Source organism: Pan paniscus, chromosome 9 (assembly GCF_029289425.2).
Source record: "Pan paniscus chromosome 9, NHGRI_mPanPan1-v2.0_pri, whole genome shotgun sequence".
Taxonomy (NCBI): Eukaryota; Metazoa; Chordata; class Mammalia; order Primates; family Hominidae; genus Pan; species Pan paniscus.
Genome location: NC_073258.2, coordinates 102716715 through 102743213, shown reverse-complemented (window position 1 = coordinate 102743213; position 26499 = coordinate 102716715). Strand labels below are relative to the sequence as shown.

The 26499-nt window shown below is 36.5% G+C and overlaps 2 protein-coding genes across 4 annotated transcripts in view; one reads left to right on the top strand and one right to left on the bottom strand.

Annotated features, from left to right (window-relative positions):
• Positions 1 to 25096, bottom strand: part of CEP126 (centrosomal protein 126) — an 83474-nt gene extending 58378 nt beyond the window's left edge. For 2 of the 3 annotated variants that reach the window (XR_010113487.1, XM_034933586.3), the window contains exons 1-2: positions 24685 to 25090; positions 17384 to 17503 (exon numbers count right to left, since the gene is read on the bottom strand). Coding sequence is in view for 2 of the 3 variants with exons in the window: in XM_034933586.3 (XP_034789477.2) it covers positions 17384 to 17503; positions 24685 to 24812 (248 nt within the window). In the remaining variant the exon portion in view is untranslated. Of the gene's footprint in view, positions 1 to 17383; positions 17504 to 24684 lie in introns of all 3 variants that reach the window. The other variant, XM_003828390.6, reaches the window with a different exon arrangement.
• The window catches only part of ANGPTL5 (angiopoietin like 5), a 107326-nt gene that overhangs the window by 57972 nt on the left and 22855 nt on the right, over positions 1 to 26499 (top strand). The gene's annotated exons all lie outside the window — the stretch shown is intronic.

The window sequence follows — 26499 nt, the reverse complement described above, 5'->3', positions numbered from 1 at the left end:
CTTTATGTCATATGGCAGACACTTGTGAAAACAAGGAAAAAAAGTTATTTGTTGTTTAATATTTCAAAACAGGCAACATGAATTAACAACCATCTCATTGGTACTGAGTGAAATCATAGTAAACTAAATTTTAGCTTGCAAGTAGGGTAAAATCTCAGACCCTTCACAGTTTCTGACTTAACACTTGCTAGAATGGATACAAAGTAAGACCCAATTGCAAATATACACGGGCTGAAGGCAAAAGAATGGAAAAGCTTGAGAAATTTATTTGACTACATTAATATCAGATGAAGTTTTTGACTATGTATATTAATACCAGACAAATTTATTAGAGTGTTATTAATATTGGACTTTAAGAAATGGAGTATTACTAGAGGTAAAAGACAACATTTCATAATGATAGAAAGGTCAATTCATCAGGAAGACACAAAAATTATATAGATGTATGAACCCAATAATAGACCTTCAAAATACATGAAGCAAACACAGAACTCAAGATAGAAATGGACAAATCCACAATCCTAGGTGCATATTCTAACATCCTTTCTTCGTAACAGAACAACTGGAAAAAAGTATCAGTAAGAATATAGAATATTTGAACAACACTATCAACTGGGTCAATCTAGTTGATATTTATAGAACAGTAATAATTTATACCCAACAATCATAATACACAGTCTTTTCCCAAGTACATCATAAAAATCTTATGTTGAGCCATAAAAGAAATGTTAATGAATTTCATAAGATTAAAATCTTACAGAGTATGTTTTTGACCAAAACACATTTACATTAGAAATCAATTACGATATCTAGAAAAGCTCCAAATAACTGGAAATTAGAGAAAAAATGAAAACATAGTTCTAAGTAAACCATAGATCAAAGAAAAAAATCTAAAGAGAAGTAAAAAAAATTTTGAATGATATAAAAATTAAAATACAGCATACTGAATTTGTTAAATGCAGTTAAAAGTGTGTTTGGAAGAAAATTTATAATTTTATTTTAAATTTTTTTGTAGAGAAGGGGGGGGTCTTGATTTGTTGCCCAGGCTGGTCTTGACTCCTGGCCTCAAGAAATCCTCCTACCTTGGCTTTCCAAAGTTTTGGGATTACAGGTGTGAGCCACCATGCTTGGCCAATTTATAATTTTAAATGCTATACCAGAAAAGGGGAAAGGTTTAAAATCAATGACTTCAGTTTCCACCTTAACAAGATAGAAGATGAGCAAATTTATCCTAAAGAAGAAAGAATCTAATAAAAAGAAAATAAACTGATGAAGTAGTAAGCAAAAAAAAAAAAAAAAAAAAAAGAGAAAACATAGACAAGTTGCTTTGGAAAATGTTAATAAAACTGATAAACTCCTAGCAAGAGCAATGAAGAAAAAAAGGGAAAACAAAAATTAATAATATCATGAATGCAAGACATGGTATCACTACAAATACCTCAGGCCTTAAAAAATAATAGGAGAATATTACAAACAACTTTATGCTAATAAATTCAACAACTTAGGTAAAATGGACCAATTTCTTAAAAGAAACTAATTTCCAAAACTGACACAAAAGAAAATAAAATATGAAAACCTCTACACATTAATAATTTATAATTAATAAGTTTCCCACAAAAAAACTCTAGGTTCAGATATATTATAATTTTTTTTGTCAAACGTTTAAAAGAGAAACAACAATCATACACAACCATTTTCAAAATATAGAGGTGAACAAAACGCTCCCCACCATGTTTTATAAGGCCAGCATAACTATGATTCCAAAACCTGACAACACATTAGAAGCAAAGAAATTTATAGGCCAATATCTCTCATCAACATTACACAAAAATCCTTCACAAAATACAGGTTAAGCATCTCTAATCAGCAAATCCAAAATCTGAAATGCTACAAAAATTGAAACTTTTGAGTACTGACATGAAGACTGAAAGTCTGCCTTTGCTTGCTATTGCTGTCGTCTGCCAGCTGATACAGGTATTCCGGTGATGCTACTGTACTGGTTCATTACCTTGAACACATTATTTTTTCAATGTGTTAATGTTATCTGTCATATTTTTTACTTTTAAGTACTTAAGTGTGAATAAGTATAAGAAAATGATTGCTTATCAGTAACATATAAATTCAGACTCAGGAATGGTGGTGATGACCAAACAACCACAGATTGTCCACGTGGTTGACTGAGACAATGACACCTTTGCTTTTTGATGGTTCAATGTACACAAACTTTGTTTCATGCACAAAATTATTTAAAAATATTACATAAAATTACCTTTAGGCTATGTGTATAAGGTATATATCAAACATAAATGAATTTCATGCTTAGACTTGAGTCTCATTCCCAAGATAACTCATTATGTATGTACAAATATTCCAAAAGTCTAAAAAGAATTAAAATCCACAACACTTCTAGTTCCAAGCATTTGAGATAATGAGCACTCAATCTGTATTAGCAAATAAAATCCAGCAATTTATAAAAATAACATATCATTACCAAATGAGGGTTATCCATGGAATGTGAAATTAGTGCATCTCACTATATTGACAAAAAAGAGGGAAGTGATATGATCATCAAAATAGATGTAGAAAAAGTATTTGACATTTGACAGTATTCAATGCATATTCATAAAAATTCTCAGCAAACTAGGAATGAGAGGAAACTTCTTCAATCTGATAGAGGGCACCTACCCAAATTCCCTAGCTAGCAGCATAGTTAATGGTGAAATAGTAAATACTTCCCCCAAAAGATATAAGGCAAAGAGGGTTACTCATACTACTTCTAGTCCCCATTTGCACTGGAAGTCCTAGAAAGTTCACTGAGGCCAACAAAAAAGTAAAAGCCATATTGACTGGAAAGATAGACATTAAATTCTCTTTATTTGCAGACGACATAATTATATAACTAGAAAATCATCAGGAATATATAAAATAACTCCTGGAACTAATGAGAAAATTTAACAAGTTCTTAGAATACAAGGTCAATATAGAAAAATCATTTGTATTTCAACATATAAGCAACAAACAATGGGAAATGAAATTTAAATAAATTCATTTATAAAAGCATTACAAAATACAAAATATTTAGGAGTCATTAAACAAAGACATGCAAGACTTCTGTACTGAAAACTAGAAAATGCCACTGAGAGAAATTAAATAAACAAACCAAAAAAACCCAAACCAAAATAAAGGGTGGGGGAAAGAGGAGAAGAGATAAGCTGTGTTCATGGATTTCATGGACTGCAAGACTCAATTTTATTAATGCAATTAGAATTGTTATCAAGTCTCTCTAAATTGATATACAAATTCACCACAATCCCACTCAAAACCAGGCAGATTTATTTATAGGGAAAAGTAAAAATACCTAGAATAAGCAAAACTATCTTGAATCAAAACAAAATCAGAGGCTACACACTATCTTATTTCACGATAAAGAAGTGGTTCTCAACTGAGGAGAGTTTTGCCCCTTCACCCTCAAGTGGACCTTTGACAATGTCTAGAGACATTTTAAATTGTCATGGCTGGTGTGTGCTACTGGTATCTAGTGGACAGCAGGCAAGTACTGTTAAACATCCTATACTTCATCCTAAAATTCCTATATGGTAGTTCCCCTATAATAAATAATTATCTCATCCACAATGTCAATAGTACTGCTGTTGAGAATTCCTGCTATAATGCTACAATAATCAAGTCAATGTAGTATTAGTATAAGAGTAAACAGACCAATGGAACAAAATACAGAGCACAGAAGTAGACCCTCAATTGATTTTCAAAAAAGGCATCAAGACCACTGAATGGTGAAAGGAAATTATTTTCCAACAAATGGTGCTGGAGCAACTAAATAAACTTATGTGAAAAAACCACTCAACCCTTATATCATACCACACACATATAATTTGAGATGAATGATAAAACTAGACTGAAAATCTGTAAGTATGAACTTTCCAGAAGAAATCAAGAAGTTATGACCTTGGGGTGGACAAAATGTCTTAGAGAAGACTAACCACAGAACAAACAATTGATAATTGTACGTCATCACAATGTAAAACTGCTCTTTGAAAGATTTCATTAAATAAATGAAAAGGTAAGCCACAGGTTAGAAGAAAATACTTACAATATATATCTGTGACAAAGAACTTGTACCCAGAATATATATATAGATATCTATATATATATCTTACAATTCAACAAGAAGACGACAAACAACCCAACTTAAAACACGGCCAAAATATTTGAATAGATATTTCATTAAAAAACTTACGAATGGCACATCAGGCAAGTGCAAACTAAACTCAATTTATTCTTAGTATATAGCTAAAATTAAAAAGGCTGACTGGGAAGGTTATAAAGCCACTGGGACTCACATGCACAATGCTGGAGGGTGTGTAAAAAAGGTCAGCCCTTTTGGAAAACTGTTTGACATCTTCTTATATGGTTAAACATACACATACCCTAAGACTTACCAATTCTACTTTTAGTTTACTCAGAACAAATAAAAATGTATATCCACAAAAAGATTTCCTACTTATGGATTCTCTCATGTTTTACCATTTTGGCTATAATTATCTTTCCGCCAGCAGCTTTATTAGTAGTTCCAAATTAGAATAACCCAATGCCTATCAATATAAGAATGGCTAAATAAATTATGATATATTTTTACAATGGAATACCATTGGGCAATAAGAATGAACTAATACATGGATGAATCTCAACATGAAAAATTAACTCTGATGATAGAAATTATAACAGTGGTTGCTATGAAGGGCAGAGATTGACTGCAAGAGGTTTCAGGGTATATTCTGGGGAATGATAATGATAGACTATGGAGTGTGAAGCTCAGTTTGAACAGAAGTGAGAACATGAGGGATGGGATTAACAGAAAAAGGGTAACAAGATAAATGGATTGGAGGACCTGGTGGGGTCTTAGAACTGTTGAATTCAGGGTACTAGAGGAAGAGGCATGGAAAAATAGGAGATATAGATCAGAGATTGAGATGACTGAAATTGAGATTTTGGAGGTGAAGTAGTAACTGGAAATAGTTGAGGTGATGTGCCATTGAATGCGTGAAGTTCAAGAAAATGACAGACCATCAGGTTGGATGAATGGTCTATGCAGACACTAAAATCACAAAGAATGATCGCTGGAATAATAGTAGGGAGACAAAAAGAGCCAAGTTGCTAAAACTTTCAAGGAATGACACAGAGGATCTATAGATGACTGCAGTAAGGAAAAGTAGGGATAAGCAGTATATTTTGATGGCATGTGCTTGAAGACAGCTGGAGTATTTTAGAGAAAAGGGAGAGCAATAGCCAGAAATGAAAACAAAGAGCGAAGATGATACCTTGTCCTTTGTATCTATGAGTATCTTCACACTTTCCATGATATCACCTTCCACCTCCCTCTCACATCCTTTATCATAGAGAAAAACAGAAGCTGTAAGCAGAGACCTTATCACATATCGAAAAAATTACTTCATCCATGTTTTCCTCAAGTTGGGGTTCTAGGAACAATTTCTAATATAATCACATATCTTCAATTGCTTTAAGTCTTAATTGTTTTGGTGGGGGGGGGTCTCGGGGGTGAAAGTTTTCCATGTTTACTTTCTTCCCAAAAGCACTGTGCATGTGAGCATTTACATGATTGGCGTTTATATTTCGGATAGAGGGATACTATCAGGGTGCTAGGGACTGATATGGAAAGAAAGTTTGGGAGAAGGCTGCTGGCAAAGTAAAGTTTGTCATTACATATAAGGTGACCTGTGAAAATAATAATCATTCATTACAAGTGCTTAGTATGGTCAGGCACTGTAAGTGCTAAGTATTTTTTATGTATTACCTTGTTTTATCCCACAGCAGTTATCTGAGGTAAGCATTTTACAGACAAAAATGCTGAATCTTAAAAAGGTTCAGTAACTTGTGCAAGGCCACATAACTATTAAGTGGAAGAATTGGGAGTCTAAACTAGGCAGCCTGATTCTACCTGGTTTTAAACGAGTATACACTATGTAACAACCTTTCTGTAATTTTTTTCTTCAAAGCACTTCCATCTCCAACTTCCACACATAACACGAATTTGTTTTCCCATGGAACCCTAAGCTTAACCTTACCATAGGATTTATCTCACTAAATTGTAATTACTTACTTTTCTGCATTGCTTGTCAGACTGTAAGTATCATAAGTTCAGTGTCTGTGTCAGCACATAGCATAGGGCTTGGAACACAGCAGCATGCAATAGCATTGTTGAATGGAAGAATTAATTGCATTTTAACTGTCTGTCTTTCCCATCATACTCTTCAAGTTCACTGAGTGCAGAGCCTGAAATTTTAATTTCTGGAAGTCCTGTTCCTAACACAATGCTTTGTACCTGGTAGATGCTTAATAAATAATTGTTTAATAAATGTTTGACCATATGTCAACTTCAAATATAATCAGAGCACTTTTAAAAACAGTTATCTATTATTTTTATTTAATAATGTATCTGTTTGGTATATAACAGTAAGTAAAACAGATACGGTTCAGGCAGGTATTTATTATTTAGTGAGGCAAGCTAACAAAACCAAGTAAACAAAGAATTACTAATTATCATAAGTGCTAGGAAGTAAAGAAACTCTAGTTTGAGATAGGGAGCCAGGGAAACCCACTTTAAATAAGGTAAACAGGGAATATTTCTCTGGAGATGTTTAAACTAAAAAACTCCAAATACACAGGGGCAAATCATTTTAAAAATGGGGAAAAAAAGTGCTCTAGGCAGAAACAGTGTGCAAAGGTCCTGAATTGAGAGAGAAAAAAACTTAGCATGTTTGAGAAATTGAGAAAATAACCGCCACCTCAGCAATATTTGGCAATGATGAATGATAGATTTCCAAAGCTAAGAGGTGGTATTTTTCTTGTAATTATCCAAAAGTCATTTTGACAGCAAATTATCATCACCATCATTTCATATTGTTCCACAGTGGCCAGGTTTTCTGGGCTAAAATGTATACAGAAAGTAATAATAATTTCATACAGTATTTTCTGGGACTGTAGAAAATAAAGCCTGTGTTAGGTTGAGCCACATTAAATCAGGGATGGAGTGTGACCAATAAGCAGACATTTCTACTCCTGAACTCAATGATAGGCCAATAATAAAAAGTTTTAATAAGCAATTATAGTGATGATTACTTCTTTCATTACTCAGTGACTATTTACAGAGTTCCTTTTATATTATTCTGTGCCAGGCACTGGTAAATGCTGTGAGAATAGAAGGAAATGGCAATAAAAATGAGAAAGCTTCTCTACCATTGTAGAATTCAGAGTTGAGAAAGTACATTTTTGCTTCCTATTTACCCTGGAATTAGTCTTTTTCGCAGAAGAAACACAGTCTGCCTTAGCAACTTTCGAAGGGTCTGTTTAACATATGCAGCTCTGCCTCATGAAACATGTAGAGCACCTTGGCTCAATGTGAGCCATCTCATCAAATGACAGCTATATGCCAAACTATTTGTTCTCGTTTCCCAGGAGTCTACAGCTATGGGTATCATTTTCCTCTGTTGGAAATGCTCTTGAGATGTCAGCAAATAAACATCATGGCAACCGTTTAACAATAGAACCTAGGAAGTAGTATTTAGAGTATCTGAGGTCACAGGAGACAAACGTAGAACTGAAGAACTTGCCTTTTGTGATACATTTCTTTTTTCTGGATGGAATGACATTTCAGATCTAGGTAGCTACAACTCTCTAGAGATATGATAATATTAAACTGTAAAGCTAAATATATTTTGAGACAATTAGAAATTAAAAAATTAAAAATAAGGATAAATTGTTCTTCTTGAAAGTTAAAAAATGCAGTTGGATAAATGGTTTTTAGAAATGAAAAATACCATTTTTAACAAATAATAATGCCAACAATATGCCTATAATAGAACTAAACCCAATAATATACTGTGAGTTTTCATTGCCTGTCAAAGAAACATGTGTCCCAGATTATAATCCTGTGCTTTCCGAGACATAAAATTATTTGAAATCCTAAAAGAATGTATGAAAACCATATTTTCCAACAGATTGTCTTTCACTTGACTGGAAAAGAAGACAAATGAAATGTTGAAAATTACCCTCAATACACTATCACAGGGCAAAACACCTAAACAATAAAGATTCATAGAATTAGTAATATACATCATACAAAGGAAAAATATAAAAGTATCTCATTTCTCTAAAGGTTGAGGTGTCAGTGTAAAGAAACATATCAATTAACTAAAGCTCAAAAATTTAGTAACAAGCTCTCTTAGGTCCTCATTCACTATCCTTAGATTTCAGTTCTAACAAAATCCCTCGATTTAGTAGGTTAAAATGTATTAGAAATATTAAAAAAAATGTGAAGGAGCTGCTAGAAGGAGAAATACTAACATCAAAAAGACACAAATTCTGCTTCTGGGAAAATGGAGGTAGACATACTTTTTCTATTTCTCCCGCTAAGTACAACTAAAACTCCTGTGCATGATATATACAGTTTGCCCTCCATATCTGTGAGTTCCATACCTACAGATTCAACCAACCCTGGATTGAAAATATTTGGGAAAAAACAATAAAAATAACAATGAGAGGTGAAGCCAGCTGGGCCTCTGGGTTGGGTGGGGACTTGGAGAACTTTTCTGTCTAGCTAGAGGACTGTAATGCACCAATCAGCATTCTGTAAAATGGACCAATCAGCACTCTGTAAAATGGGCCAATCAGCACTCTGTAAAATGGACTAATCAGCAGGACATGGGCAGGGCCAAATAAGGGGATAAAAGCTGGCCACCAGAGCCAGCAGGGGCAACCCGTTGGGGTCCTGTTCCATGGTGTGGAAGTTTTGTTCTTTCACTCTTCATAATAAATCTTGCTGCTGGTCACTCTTTGGGTCCGCACCACCTTTAAGAGCTGTAACACTCACCGCGAGGGTCTGCGGCTTCACTCCTGAAGTCAGCGAGACCACGAACCCACCAGAAGGGACACAACAATACAATAAAAATAATACAAATAAAAATATAGTATAACAACTATTTACATAGCATTTACACTGTATTAGTTATTATAAGTAATCTAGAGAAGATTAAGAGCATATGAGAGGATGTGTGTAGATTATATGCAAATAGTCCACTATTTTATATAAGAGACTTGAGTATCTGTGGATTTTGGTATCCCTGGGGGTCTTGGAACCAATCACCAGAAGATACAAGGGGCAACTACGCCCTCCCCAACACACACCCATAAGAAGAGTCTGAGAAGTGAAGAAGAGGAGGTCAGCAGGCTAGGGACCCTGGCGCCTGAGAAAGGACATGGTGCTTAAGTTCTCTGGGTTTTCTTTTTGTTTCGTATATCCCAGACTTGGAGCAGAAAAAAAACTTGAAGCCTGGAAGCATCAAGCTTAGACAAAAAAAAAAAAAAAAAAAAAAAAAAAAAAAAAAGTCCTAACTAAAGCTTGCTCTCTCTAGCCTCAGGATAAGGAAAAGATCAGCTTAGCTAGACAGAAAACTTAGGCAAAAATCCTGTCACTCCATCCAAACACCACAGAAAATTGTGGTTCCACTCCCATCCAGCCAGAAAAGACTGAATGGAGAGCTTAGATTTCTATCCTTGCCTCCCTTGTAACAATGTGCCCTCAACCCTCCTGTAGGGATGGTGTCAGAGAAGCTGAGTAGAACGCCTGGCTTTCATCTCCACCTGGTGGTAAAGTGGTCTTCTCCTCATCCTGGTATTAGTAGAGACTATGTCGTGAGTCTGGATTTTCACCTACCCGGCAGGACGAAGTGCCCTACGCTCTCCATAGTTGGTGGTATCTGAGGAAGCCTGCAGAGAGATATGACTTTCACTACCATCCAGCAGTAATAAGGCCACCTCCACTGTGGTATCAATGGAGACCACGTGAGAAGCTGGAACTCCTCCTCCTGCTCCGCAGTAATAAAGAACTGTCCTACTTATCTAGTGTCCACAGAGGCTGAGTGATGAACCTTGGCTTCTACCTCCAACTGTCTGTAATGAGGCTGCATCCTTTCTTCCCCTGCTAGAGCAGTGTCACGGAGAATCAGCTAAAGTTTAAGGTTTAAATAAGTCACAGAATCTCATAATAGAGTATGAAAATGTTTGGGTTTCAATAGAAAATCACTTGTCATTCTGAGAACCAGGAAAGTCTCAAACTTAGCGAAAAAAGACAATCAACATATGCCACCATCAAGATGACAGGAATGTTAGAATTATTTGACAAACATTTTAAAGCAGCCATGATAAAAATGCTTCAATGAGCATGTCTGTAGATGAAAAAACAGTCTCAGAAAATAAATAGAAAACATAAAGAATCAATATAAAGAAGAATCAAATGAAAAATTTAGAATTAAAAAATGCAACAACTGAAATAAAAAACTCAGTAGATTTATTAGGAGATCCAACATAGTGAAGATGTCAGTTTTCCCCATCCCACATTGATATACAGGTATAATGCAATTCCTATGAAACTCCCAGCAATAATTTTTGCAGGTTTAGATAATATTATTCTAAATTTCATATTCAAAGGCAAAGATTAGAACACCTAAAACAATTCTGAAAAAGAATAAAGTGGGAAGAATTAGCCTACATGATTTGAAGACTTATTATACAGCTACAGTAATCAAAATTGTGGGGTATTGGTGGAGGAAGAGACACAAAAAGAACAGAATAAAGAACCCCAAAATAGATGCATACAAATATGCTCAACTGATTTTTGACAGGGTGCAAAAACAATTCATGGAGGAAAGGTAGCCTATTCAACAAATAATGCTGGACCAACTGGACATCTGGAGACAAAACACACCCCCCAAAAAACTATCAAACAAAACCTCCAAACTTTGGTACACATCTGATACTTTATACAAAGATTAACTAAAACTGGATCACAGACTTAACTGTAAAACATAAAACTATAATATTTTGAGGATAAAACACAGGAGAAAATCTTCAGAACCTAGGGCTATGCAAAGAGTTCCTAGACTTGACATCAAAAGCAGAGTCCATAAAAAGAAAAACCAATAAGCTGAATTTCATCAAAATTCAAAACTTCTGCTCCGGAAGAGACTCTATGAAGAAGATGGAAAAATAATCTCCAAGGTAGGAGAAAATGTTTACAAACAACATATCTGACAAAGGACTAGTATCTAGAATATATGTAGAGCTCTCAAAACTCAATAATAAAAGAGCAAACAGTCCAATTAAAAATGAATAAAAATGTAAAGAGAATTTCACTAAAAGAGAACAGATGGTAAATAAAATATGAAAAGATAATCTGCATCACTAGCAATTAGGGAAATACAAGTTAAAACCACAATGAGATATTACTGCATACCTATCAGAATGATTAAAATAAAAAATAATGACAATACCAAATGCTAGTGAGGATGAGGAAAAGCTGGATCATGCTTATACTCTCAAAAACGGCTGGCAGTTTTTAAACACACTAAATGGGCAACTACCATATGACCTAACCAGAGTACTCATGGTCACTTATCCCAGAGAAATAAAGGCTTATGTTTATACAAAAACCTGTATGTGAATGTTTTTATCAACTTCATTTATAATAGACTGAGATATCATGTCCTTCAATGGGTGAATGGTCAAACTCTGGTGCATCCATATCATGAAATAATAATAATAATAAATATTCAGCAATAAGAATGAAAAAGCTACTGATACACACTACAACTTGAATGAATCCCAAAGAATTGTACTGAGAAAAGTCAATCCCCAAAGGTTATATATGGTATGATCCCCTTTATACAACACTCTGGAAATGAAAAAACTGTAGAAATGGAGAACATCATATTAGTGATTTCCAGGGGGTGGGACTGGGAGAGAAGTAGGTGTGGCTATAAAAGGACAACACTTGAGGGATCTTTGTGGTGATGGAACTGTTCTGTTTCTTGACTGTAAACATATTATTATGCTAGTTGTGATATTGTACTATATAGTTTTGCAAGATGTTATCATTGGGGGAAACTGGGTAAAAGGTATATGGAATCTCTGTTTTATTTTTTACAATTGCCTGTGAATCTACAATTACCTCAAAATAAAGAGTTTAATTTGGTTTAATTTAATTTATTATTATTATTTTTAAATGGAGACTCACTCTGTCACCCAGGCTGGAGTGCTGTGGCATGATCTCGGCTCACCACAACCTTTGCCTCCCAGGTTCAGGAGATTCTCTTGCCTCAGCCTCCTGAATAGCTGGGATTACAGGCATGCGCCACAATGCCCAGCTAATTTTTGTATTTTTAGTAGAGACGGGGTTTCACCAGGTTGGCCAGGCTGGTCTTGAACTCCTGACCTCAAGTAACGCACCCACCTTGGCCTCCCAAAGTGCTGGGATTAAAGGCGTGAGCCACTGCGCCCAGCCAACAGTTTAATTTTAAAAAGAGAAATTACAAGAAGATAGATAATCCTCAATGCAAGAACTCACCAAGCTTAACTGTTACAGGCTACTTATTATAGCCTAAATAAAGCTTAATAGCTCAAAGGCAGTACAATAATATAATGGAGAATATTTAATGCTCATAATAATGATTGTAGGGCATGAAGAAAAGATCAAACCACTTTTGTCATAAACTATATGAAAGATTATAGAAATATGCATTGTATTTTAGAAAAATTTATGTTAAAATGTGAAAATAAAGTTTTCATAATCTACAAGAATTCCATTTCTGGCAATGCTGTTCATGCTTCATCTATAATTAATCCTTGACTCCTACTGATCCTATCTACTCCATCCAGCTCCACCTCCATAGCCATCTTCTTGCCTAGAACATTATAACAGCTTTCTACTTTACTCTTTGCCTCCAGCCTGTTTTCAATTCATCCTCTGCCCCTTTGCTATAATGAGCTAAAATATAAATCTGATCATGACACTCCTCTGATTTTATTCCTTCAACAGCATCTTTGATTTCTTTAGATTGGCATAAAAGTTATTTCATAACGTGTACTATCAACACTGTAACTTCCTCTCCTGATACTCTTCCACATATTCCCATGCATCAGCCACATACAACTTTTGTCGTGTATTTCATAACATTAGGCTTTTTCACATATTGTTCTCTCTAAATAAAACATCTCCCTTCCTCTTCATCTTCCCTGGCTAACTCTTGGTTAACTAATACGAGAGACTTTGTTCTTCCAGGAATTCTTTCTTGTCCTTTAAGTCTATGGCATGTGCTTCCATAGAATCTCGTAAGTGATGCTACTGTAGTACTTACTGCATAGCATTGCCATCTTTTATTACTTCACTATCAGTAATCTGAGGACAGAAATCATGTTTTTTATTGTTTTATCTTTCGGAATATGAAACCTTGGGGTTTCCTAGTAAATATTAGTTGAGTGAATAAATGACTATCTTATGTAACAACATTTTAAATAGTCAAAGATAACTTCCAAATATCCAAATTTTCTTTAATATAGTATGGATGGCTGGGCACAGTGGCTCATGCCCGTAATCCCAGCAGTTTGGGAGGCCGAGATGGGCAGATCACTTGAGTCCAGGAGTTCGAGACCAGCCTGGCCAACGTGGCGAAACCCCGTCTTTACTAAAAATACAAAAATTAGCCGGGCATGGTGACGGGCGCCTGTAATCCCAGCTACTTGGGAGGCTGAAGCAGGGAGAATTGCTTGAACCCAGGAGGTGGAGATAGTGGTGAGCCGAGGTCACGCCACTGCACTCCAGCATGGGTGACAGAGCGAGACTTCATCTCAAAAAACAAAAAACCAAAAAAAAAAAAAAAATATATATATATATGTAGTATGGATGTATTGCCCATGAATATTTAGACCTATTGATATTGATAGTTTTAAATTTATATCTAAAATTATTTGAATCTGTTTATTTTTTGGCTTATAGCATACATATATATCTATGGAGGTTCAATAAATATGACTTATTGTTTAACGTATAATTCCTTCTTAATTACTCTAGGAGTACTTTTTTAATGCTTTTATGAGAAACTCCAAACTCCATCATTCTCACAAACAGATAATGTAGCTACCTCACACTTCATGTCCACCAAGTATTTCACTGATCCTCTAAGTATTTTTTTCTGCCTCTAGGATATTTAAGGAATCTTTTTTATTGTAGATTTTAGTGACCCTTCCAAAGTACTTGTCCCTCATCTGTCATTTGGTATTCTTTCCTCTTCTTCACTGCACAATTTTCCCCATTTTGTGGTGTTTTTCTCTTATTCCGCCAGTTAACTACATAGAATTTTGTCTCTTCATCTGAGCTTTTATGTGCCTATATTATAGTGTTTTATCACGATCTGAATGTTCCCGTTGAGCTCTTCTTAAAATTTATTTCAATTTCTTTGCCTTACGAAGTTGGATTAATCACATTATTGCCCGCCCCTTCCTCCCTCCCTCCCTCTCTCTCTTTTTTTTTTGGTCTCGCTCTGTTGCCCAGGCTGGAGTGCAGTGGTGCGATCTTGGCTCACTGCACCCTCTGCCTCCTGAGCTCAAGCAATTCTCTGCCTCAGCCTCCTGAGTAGCTGGGATTATAGGCACCCGCCACAACACCTGGCTAGTTTTTGTATTTTTAGTAGAGACGAGGTTTCACCATCTTGGCCAAGCTGGTCTTGAACTCCTGACCTCGTGATCCACCCACCTCGGCCTCCCAAAGTGCTAGGATTACAGGTGTGAGTCACCACGCCCGGCCAGATAATTGCCATTTTCTAAAGTTTACTGGTAGAATAGATTAACAAAATAAATTCTTTTCCTGACATAATGTTGAATCATTTGTGCTCACTGAATTCTCCATGTTGAGTGAATAAATGCCCATTCACGTATTTACCAAAAGATAGTTCTGGTTGGTGGACTGAAAAAGCAGGAAATAAGCCAGTTTATTTCCTTTGTGTGTGTGTATCTCAAAATTCCTTGGTCTACAAAGAAGCATATTAGAAAGTAACTTGAGGATGTACTCCAGCAAACTAATGGAATACAAAGAACAAACAAACAAAGGGATGCTATGAGAGGCAAAAAACTATGGCTCCAACTCCTAAGAGCAATAAAAGAAAGTTCTGGGATGCCAGTTGTGCAACAGGCCTAAAAGATAACCAGCATCTACTGGAGCCGGAAACAAAGGGGACTTGGAGGGAAACAAAGGGGACTCCATTGTATAGATACTGACTGAGAGAATGGAAAACTTGAGGATGTGATAAAAGCATACAATGCAAGAAAAATATTGGCTAATAGAAATGCAATAGATAATAAGAAAATAAAAATGTGTGTGATTTAAAGCAACTAATGAAAATAAAGAGAACTTGATGCTAGGAACATTTTCCTTTGACTTCTGCTGGACACATAACACTGACAATGTCAATGTATAACTGACAAATGGCAGGAGACTGTCTCTACCTGAAGAAAATACTATTAAAAAAAAAACCCAAAACCACCTATAATCCCAGCACTTTGGGAGGCTGAGATGGGAGGATCACTTGAGGTCAGGAGTTCAAGACCAGCCTGGCCAACATGGCGAAACCTTGTCTCTATGAAAAACACAAAAAAATTAGCCGGGCACGGGGGTGCGTGCCTGTAATCCCAGCTATTCGGGGGGTTGAGGCAGGAGAATCTTTTGAATCTGGGAGGCGGAGGTTGCAGTGAGCTGAGATTGTGCCCCTGTACTCCAGCCTGAGTGACAGAGTGAGACTCCATCTCAAAAAAACAAAACAAAACAAAAAACCACACAAACACACACACCCCCAAAACAACAACAAAACAAAAAAATCCTCTGTGACCACAATGTAAGTGGACAGCATAAACTTAAATGATGTAAAGTATAAATTGATAGACAATGGCATGGTTAAGAAGACCATAATCATAGACAGCTTCTGAAATTCGGATGTGCACAAATAATTCAGCCCCCTTATAAAAGGTGAAATACAGAGACAAATGATTAGTGTTTTAAAAGAAATGTTTATGTATCTTTACATTGCACTTTAGGGTAACGGAAAATAAAACACAATAATATTGTATTGGAAAATGTCCTGCCTCTTAGAATTTTAAACCAAGATTTCTTTTCTGTTATTTTCTACATAAGAATTCTTACATTTGATGAGAGAATACAAATAGAAAATTTATTAATAAAATTCCATAAAGCCTTGCTATTAAAGTTGATTATTGTAAAATAAACAACTGACAAACATTAATAATAAAAATAAGAAGTCCTATGTGTCAGACACTGATATTTTTACATGTATTCTCAAATATTCCACTTTATTTCTACCCTTTCTGCTCTACACCAAAATCCCTTGAAATAGATGTAATTAATTCCAATCATAAATGAGAAAACTGAGGCTTAAAGACATTAAACAGACTTCCTTTAATTCATAGAGCTAGTATTTCCTAGATCTCTGACTCCAAAGTCCATTACTCTTTCAACATATGATTATTCATCTTTACTGAACACCTGTCACACGCCGTTTATAGATGCCAGGAGCCCAAAGGTAGGAGAAAAGCAGAAACCCATGCATACAAAATAAAATTCTAAATTTCAGTAAATAATTTCAACTACATCAGACAATAAAAAAGTTAATCTGAAGAGAAACATAATGCCAGGCAAAAATTATAGGTAAATAATTTTTTATTCCCCAAATGGGATTTGTTAACATATGCCCAGTGATGTAGTTAATAAAGTCTAGGGATTTTCTGCTATTCATATGTTGTAGAAATATGGACAAGGTAGCAAAAACAACAATTAAAAAATGGCATAACTGCTCTGTCTCAAAAAAAGCCTAATATTTAAAAAACATCCTGAAAAATGTTAAGCAGTGATTGAACAATTTGTACTTTTTCTTTACTATAGTTTCTAGTTTACCCTAGAAAGCTCCTTTTTCTAGCATTCACTTATAAAACATTTCTACCACTTCTACTGTTATTCATATTGCTACCATTATTCATATTTTTCCAATTTTTATACCATTATTCATATTTTTTCCATTTTTTCAGATTGAACGAATGAAAAGTGGCAGATATAGAAAAATTATATAGAAGTGAATAACAAATTAAACTCAAACTGTATACCAAAAGACTAAATATTAATTGGTAATTTTAAAATTATCATGAAATCATGAAATGATACAAAGAAGATAATACATTTCACAGTCATTTTAAGAAGTGTATATGACAATGCAATAAGCTGTTCTATGACAAAAAAAGACTGCTACTGTCAGAGACCTAGATAATACACCACCACCCTTGTGCTTTGGGAAGGAAAACAATAATAAAATTTACAAAGCCACACAAATCTTGATCAATGTTTCACAGATAACACTGCCATGACTTAGTTTCATAAAGTGCTACAAAGTAGAGAAACTATTACTTTATATTGACTTTGAATTTCTATACTTCTGAATAAAGTGCAATTACTTACTTTTTTCTCCGATTTGACTCCACAAAATATTTACGCGCTCGATTTCGACATATTTTTTGTTGCTGCAGTAATATCTGGCGCTCTTCTTCTAAATTTTTCTCCAGATGGATTTTCATATCTCTAATGATAGCATTAAGTTAAGAACAATGGTCTACATCTTTAGTGGATGACTGTCAGTGCTATATGATAAATATAACTACAGCCTCATGCAAATGATGTAATGATAGTTTTTGTGGAATAATTAGTATGTGCCCACATTAGTATATGACTGGCAAACATTTTATGTAAAAAAAATTCGGGGCTGGGTGCGGTGGCTCACACCTGTAATCCATCACTTTAGGAGGCTGAGGCAGAAAGATCACGAGGTCAGTAGGTCAAGACCCGGCTGGCCAACGTGGCAAAACCCCGTCTCTACTAAAAATACAAAAATTAGCTGGACGTGGTTGTGCATGCCTGTATTCCCAGCTACTTGGGAGGCTGAGGCAGGAGAATCGCTTGAACCCGGGAGGCGGAGGTTGCAGTGAGCCAAGGTTGTGCCATTGCACTCCAGTCTGGGTGACAAGAGCAAGACTCCATCTCAAAAAAAAAAAAAAAAATTCTGACTTGGTATTAGAACGTAAGATATAGCTCACTTTTCCTGGAGAAAAAAATCTACTTTTAGAAATCATGAGCTCAGGCTGGGCGCGGTGGCTCACACCTGTAATCCCAACACTTTGGGAGGCTGAGGCGGGTGGATCACCTGAGGTCAGGAGTTTGAGACCAGTCTGGCCAACACGGAGAAACCCTGTCTCTACTGAAAATACAAAAATTAGGCGGGCGTGGTGGCGGGTACCTGTAATCTCAACTACTCAGGAGGCTGAGGCCGGAGAATCCCTTGAACCTGGGAAGCAGAGGTTGCAGTGAGCCGAGATTGTGCCACTGCATTCCAGCCTGGGCAACAAGAGCGAAACTCCATCTCAAAAAAAAAAGAAAGAAATCATGAACTCAGATAAGAAGACTGTATATCTTCATTCATTACACAGTTTTTTTTTTTTTTGAGACAGAGTCTCACTCTGTTGCCCAGTCTGGAGTGCAGTGGCATGATCTTAGCTCACTGCAACCTCTGCCTCCTGGGTTCAAGTGATTCTTCTGCCTCAGCCTCCCAAGTAGCTGGGACTACAGGCACATGCCACCACACCTAGTCAATTTTTGTATTGTCAGTAGAGACAGGGTTTCACCATGTTGGTCAGCCTGGTCTCGAACTCCTAACCTCAGGTGATCCACCTGCCTCGGCCTCCCATAGTGGTGTGATTACAGGCATGAGCCACCGCGCTTGGCCTCATTACACAGATATTTGAGTACTTACTAACAAGTTGCCCTCATAGTCATGAATATAAGAAAATGAAATAAGATTGTATTTCACTAAGAGAAAGTAGATGGAGTAAATGTTTCACCAGATCCCTTAATCTATAGTAGGAAAGTACATTTTCAAATATTAAACAGTCAAATAGCAATATAACTAGAATGGTTAGGAATACAGTTTAGTTATTTACTTAGTGACTTACTTAGTGGTTATAAAAAACCACTAGGAAAACTATGTATAGTCATCTGTGTATCCAGAAGCTTGTCACAGAAAAAGAGGAATATTTTGGTTATCCTAATCACCTATTCACTTGAAATTTATTTTATAAAATTAAACTCTCCTTAAATAAGTTGTAGCAATATGAGTAATTTCTCCAATTTATTTAGTTGTGTTTTAATTGACATTATTAAGTATCTTTATCAAATTTGTCAGAGTAATTTTCTGTTTTTCATGAGTCTTCTGTTTTTAATGATTTTGAATTAAAAGAAGTTCATTTGGCTGGGCGCAGTGGCTCACACCTGTAATCCCAACAATTTGGGAGGCCAAGGTGGGCAGACTGCTTGAGCCCAGGAGTTTGAGATGAGCCTGGGCAATATGGTGAAACCCCGGCTCTATAAAAAATGCAAAAATCAGCCAGGTGTGGTGGTGTATGCCTGTAGCCCCAGCTACTTGGGAGGCTGATGTGGGAAGATCGCTTGAGCTTGGAAGGGGTTGAGTCTGCAGTGAGCTAAGAACACGCCACTATACTCCAGCCTGGGCAACACAGCGAGACTCTGTCTCAAAAAAAAAAAAAAGTTCATTGAATTACCGTGTAATCACATTTAGTACCTCATGATTAGATGTAGAAATATATGAGATTATACTGAAGTTATAGATTGTAGGGCGTATCTACTTGTCTTTTTTAGAACAAACAGCTTGTTTAAAAACTTTTTATGCTAAGATGGAGGTTCAAAATTCTCTTTAAAAGCTGCATTTAATCAAGATTGTAAAAATCTCATAAATTGATTATTAATGGTAAAATAGAATACAAGAAATACACTCAATAATAAACTATGCGGTACATAATTTGTTAATTCAACATGTTAATTTCAGGATCCTATAATGCTTCAGCATCAATATTATAAAGAAACTCTATTATTACATATTTCAGAATAACAGGTTTATTTGAACATTTTGTTGTTTAGACCTTTGCGGATGGGGGCTTATTTGTTTTCTTTTGTGTTGCTATTTAACCATCTTTATACCATAGGCCATAATTCATTTTACCTTCATTTTAAATAAAATTTTACACTACTTCAAGACAAAGACCCAAACACACTCACAAACATATTTTTACTTAAAGATTTCTTTTAAAGGATTTATAAAAATCAAACCAAAAGGGAAGAAAATTTGGTTCTTTGCTAGCACAGAAAAACTGTTTTTCTCTGATAGAATATTTTAACAAGAGCCAGACTTCAACGAGATGGCTAGGTATTAAAAGTGACAACTCAGCAGTAAAGAAAAGTGCAACTTCCTTTCAGGGTGCACAGGGCCAACATGAGGTTGAGGGGAGGAAGATGCTTTGGCTTCAGTGAGAAGCAAGGAGGAGACAGTTCTGTTCTCTGTTTGACATGTTTGAAGTCTCATCACGACAGCATAAAGAAAATCACAAATGTAATGTTTGTAATGTTCTGACAACTATGTAGTCTTCAATTTAACCAAATGATTTTCTACTTTCTTTATATATAATAGTATAGTATGTTTCCTGCTGAATTATTATTAATATAAAGAATCCTGCTGCTTTTGTATCATTTCAAATATGGTATTCAAGTTTAAAAAAATTAGATGGCTGGTTAAATTTTGTTTTTTTATACAAGCTGTATGGTAAAGGTAGGAGTTCCATAAAAAAACACTGCTAAATACCTGTCCAAAAGAAGGGAATTTTTATATACTTAACATTAAAAAAACAAAACCAAGAATAATATGGATTGTAACATGTGATTTTAAAGCATAGCTTATTCTACCCCACTCTATCCTCACTTCTCCTCTCCCAACTTAGTCTTTTATCCAGTTAGGTTGTTTAAAATGTTGCCATCACAAATAACTATGTATTATATAACCCATTTTTCCCCAAATATTAAAGCTATGTTGATTCGATTTTTCCTCTACTGTACCTTCTTCCTCTCCCTTAACTCAGGTACTCTAAATCCCTTGCTTGGACTACTACAGTGCTCCTCTAATTCATCTTACTCTAAACCTCTATTTGAACCTACACAAAGTCAGCTAAATGCAAATCTGATTGTGTTTCTCTTTGTTGTTCTCCAAAAGCTCCCTATCACCTTCATGAAAAATTCCAAAGTTCTTGGACCTATATATAAACCATTCTATAATATAGTTTGTTTTTTCAACTTTATTTCTTAACATTTCCCTGTATGAATCCTATGCCCAGACACACTAAGATAATTATAAACAGAACAACCCATGATGTATCATACCATTATCTCTTGGCACATGCTTGGCTAACTCTACTCATCTTTTCAGGGCCATCTCAAGCAGTTCGTTCCCTTGAAGCCTTTTCGAACCTCCACTAGATGACTTGATGACACCTTCATGAGTACATGATAAGTGTCTTCTCTACATTTCTGTAACTCTCACGCCTGGCATGGTTCTTAGAATATAGTAATGATTTAATAAAAACCTCCTGAATTATTCCCTTGGAGAAAATTCCCTGGGGTAGATATGAGGACAAAAGGCATATGCATTTTTATATCTTTTAGTGCATTATAGAAAACTTGGCTCCTAAGGGGGTTATACAAAAGTATATGCCATTAGAAATGTATTATGTACCTAAGTTTCAAAATCTCATGAGCATGGGGCAGTACCTTTTAGAAACACAAGGTACAAAACTATGTTTTATTATGTATGTATTAGCAAAATACAATTTATTTATTTATTTATAGACAGGGTCTCACTCTGTTGCCTAGGCTGGAGTGCAGTGGCATAATCTCGGCTCACTGCAACCTCCACCTCCCAGTCTCAAGCAATCTTCCTGCCTCAGCCTCTTAAGTAGATGGTACTACAAGCATGCACCACAACACACGGCTAATTTTTGTATTTTTTGTAGAGATATGGTTTCACCATGTTGCCCAGTCTGGTTTCGAACTCCTGGACTCAAGCAATCTGCCTACCTCGGCCTCCCAAAGTGCTAGGATTACAGATGTGAGCCACTGGGCCCAGCTGAATGGGTTCACTTCACTTTCTATAGTAAAAGTAAGATCCCATCAGTGAGCCTGGGGGGAAAAAAAGACAGGTGGGTGGGAGTGTGTGAGTTTGTGCTGTTTGTTGGAACAGACCTGTCAGGGCATCCAAGTCTTATCAAGTGGTAAGACAGTCTATCGAGTGTGATGGAAGGTGACAGAGACCTGGCAGAGGCATTCATAGGAAAAAGAAAGAACCCTGTTCCTGTTTAGGTGAAGCTGGAAACCATCAATCTTTAGTGGTACAATCTGTATTGTTTTGTGATTTTTCTTTGACAGCATTTTTATTATTCGCATGAAGGAGTAAAGGAGCAGGACTATAGTAGTTATTGAGCGGCTGAGGCAGAATGATTGGGGTACAAATAGCCAAAGATGTTGGTGAGAGAAAGTTCAAATAGTTAAGAATAGGGTATAAACTGGAGAGGTAAGGAGAGGCAAGGTGGGTGCTAGGATAAAATGGGAGGGTTGAAGGCTAGAGATATTTATGAGGAAAAAAAGGCAGGTGTAAGGGGACATGAGAGACCTTCCTTTTTTTTTTTGTAAAAAAAATTCTATTTCTATTTGAACTCTCAAAAGAGAAAAAGAGATTGAAATGATAGAACTTTAGCTAATTTTAATTAAATAAACTTTATAAGGTTTTGTTGTTTTATAACCTTTAGAGTCAGAAAATTCTGACTCCAGTGAGAAAATGTCTTCAACAGAAAGCCAGATGGCCTCTGAGTATCATGTTCATATTTGAAATTGAAATGTAAATGTTACCACGTACTTGCTTATTTTAAGACTATGGTCCTTTCATTTGCTTTCTTTCCTTTTTTTCATTTAGTCATGTAAATTTGAGCACCTACTCTGTGCTAGGTATCCAATGGGAAACATTATAGACACAAAGAACATTCCAATTAAACTTATATAAAAGGTACTTTAGTGTTTTTCCAACTAGCAAACATAATGTTCTTGATTTAGTGTTATAATCTTTATTATGTTCAAAAATAATTCCTCTGTTCCAATTTAAATATATATGATCTAAACATATATATACACACATATACAAACTAGCAAAAATATATATAAACCAGCACACACACACACACACACACACACACACACACGTTGTTGGATTTTATCAAAGTCTATTGGTCATCTATTAAAATGTTCATTTATAACTTGCCTAATTTTAACTATATATTTAGCCTTTAAGGATCTTTTTTAGTGTTGTATTTCTTTACAGGAAATGTCATTCTAATTCTGGAATAGAGTCTATTTGGTTGTGTTCATTCAAAGTATTGCTGGATTCTATTTATGAACATTTTCTCTGGCATTTGTATCAAAAATTTATACCACATAAAATTTAAAAAATGAGGCCTACAACCATTTTATTAATGAAAATAACAGAAAATACACTCTCCATGAGCCATTTACAATACTTCCCTATTTTCTGATTTAGAGATAAATCAGGGTCGTGTAATAGCAGTTGTGTCCAAGAAAATATAATGTCAAGAGGCCAGAATTAAATCCATACAGAAAATGATTGTGTTCATTTCAGAGTAACCTTTAAGAGGGCAATTTTGGGGAGCAGCAAGGGCAAAAGCCAAACTGAATGGGGTTAATAATGAATAGATGAGAGGAACTAGAAGCAGCTATTGCAAGCTACCATTTTGAGAACTTGCCCAAAGAAAGAAAAGACTGAAGGGATGGAAGATTGCAGAAAGCATGATCGGAGAAGAGATATTTTACTTTTAGTGAAGCTCTATACACATTTGTCTTCCTCACTAGATTTGCATCCCTAGAACCTAGAACAGAGTCAGCCAAAGAGCAGGCACTCAATACAAATTGTTGACTTGCTGCTAAAATCGTAACAGAGTACAAAGAACATCCTAGAAATTGGAGACAAAGGGGATAAGAAAACAGAGTTAACTTGCAAAGAGAAGACACTCATCTCTGACAAGACTGAAGATGATTACACAACACCATCATTGCCAACCAAGTCCTTTGGGAATACAAAGGTTAAATCCTAATCATCACAACAGTCTCTAAAGGAATAAACGTGATTTACAGATTTTGATAACAAAATACTTCTCCTCTTTCCATTTTCTACAATGCAACCAACAGCAACATCAAAGGTAGGCTTAACCAACTCTTCGAGAAAAGTCAGAGATAATCCAGATTGTAAAGCGTCCAGGTCCCCTGTTTCTCATTTCCTCTCTTCTGTCGCTCTGACAACAGACTGGGCAGAGATGGAAAACAAAACAACTTACCAAACTGTGTAGACTTTAGCAGCTCTGGTAAATGCATTTAGGGCTGTGTTAGGATAACTGTTAAAACGGACTCTTTAGGATAGCAAAACATTTTACTTATTTGTGTAATTTCTCTCTCCAAGTAGTACGATAAATCAGGAAGTAGTTAATATGTAAGTAAAGAACATAATGGCATAAAAATATCCCCACAGAATACGCAGTTGATGTGTTTTAAAATTCACAAAAATTTTACAAAGTTGAAGAATGGGAGTAGGATAACAGGGTGATGGGGGGAAGCAGCCACAGAATTAGATAAAATGGTATAATTTCAGGTCTAAGGTGAGACACGACAGTTGCTAAAGGAAATATCTGCACTAAGATGACTTGCTAGTTTTGATCACCCTGCGTCAAAGGTAATGGGAATCTAATTGGAAAAAGATGGGCCCCGTTTTCAGCATCGCTACCCTGGCAGCCACAGGCTGGGAAGGATACAGGTAAGCGCCAGGTCGGTGATGCCCGCCGCTCTCCCGAGGGCCGAGGGGGGCTCTGTCGAGGTTGTCCGATGATTCAGTGCCCAGTTCCCCGACCGCGCTCCGGGTTCCGGGCCTCCCCGCCAGCATCCTTCACTTCAGCGCCGCCTCTCTGCTCGCCCCCAGCACCTCCCTCATGGCAGCTCTGGCTTCCTCCTCCTCCTGCTCGGCCCCTCCCTACACTCCGTCTCTCAGGCCCCGCGTCACGGGCGCGGAAGGGTTGGCCTCGACAGCCCTAGCTCCCGCGCAGCGGCACTGGTGCCTGTAGTGGCGATGGCAGCTGAGGCAGCGGCGACCTCGCCGGGCAATAGCAGATGGGGCGGCAGCAACCCTGCAGCCGCCATCTTGACAACAACCAACGCCGCGTCCTTGACAACGGAAACCGGGGAGGAGCTACAGGTCGGGGCGGGACGATGTGCCCGAAGCAGGCAATCGCAGGCTCCGGCGGCCGCTCCAGCGGCGGGTGGCAACCCAGGCATCCCTAGGGACCCGGGTTGTTGCGCGAGGGGTGAGCTGAGTGGTGTTTTAGAGCCTGATGCAGTTCTGCCTCCCTTTTTATGAGAGTGTTTTTGTGGCAGTACCGACAGTGACGAAAGACAGATGTAAAATCCTCAGATACAGGCAATTGCCACCGGGAGGAGTCTGCAGTGATTGTCTGGGGGACAGTTTGGAGTTGAATTTGTTAAACTACTGAATCCTGTTGTGAGATTTTGAGTTGTGAGTCTTTCTGTGGCATCACCATCCCCAAACACCGTCTCTTTAAAATGTCTTTGTGAAGTGGAAATTTTCCTTCCCTACATTCTCTCATCCACTCGGTAGTGCTTCTGGCATTCCCTCTGCAGTCGTCTTCCTTGCCTTTGCCCTACTTATAAGGTCTACATTTCAAAGCCTCCTAATGGTTCTTGCATTGCTGCCAGATTCTGCAAATGGACCATCACAGCAAAACTAGCAATCTTTTGGGAAGATATGCTAAAAGAGATCATCGCATTGAAATGGTTTTGGGAAGTATGGAAAATTAAATGGATTTTTGAGCCACTAGTTTATTGGCTATGCAAGTGACAGTTTTGAAAAAGGCTGAATCTTATTGTTGGAGCCTAATGTAAATGCATATATAAATTCTGACTGTATTTCAGTCAGTGTTTTCTTGGAAAAATTCCCAGATTGGAAGCAGAAAGTACAGACCAAATAAAGATTATTCACCCACCATTCAAATGTCTCTGCCTTTGTGAATTAATTTGTTCATTTTAAGATTTCAAATAATAAACTTTTCCAGTTGAAACTGTTTAAAACAATCTTTGCAAACTTGGTTGCAATGACTCAAATTGGAATGTACACTGGCGACAGATTTTAAAGTGCCACAACAAATCCAGTTTCGATTTAAGACACAAAACACATGAACTCTCCTTCAGGAGCATACCAACAGGATAAAATATACAATTCTGACACGAAAAGCTAAATGTATACAACTGGACACTTGGCTATCTTGCCAAGTTTTTAATTGGCCTAGCCACAGGCAATGGCCTTGATTCTATTCCCACTGCTGTCATCACAAGTTTTTCTCCCCATGGGTGATCTGAGCAAAGTAGGGCAGTGCAAAGTACAGATGAATATGAGAATATTAGGGTTGCTATTTGGAATATTTAGGCATGGTTAGCTTTCCAAAAGTCCAGCTTTTGCTATATTATTAGTTCGCGATCTCGTAAGTCCTAGGCATCTCACTGCTTTGTGGCTTGGTATATTAGCACTAAGAAGCATAATTTGGTTTCTCAATTGGCTA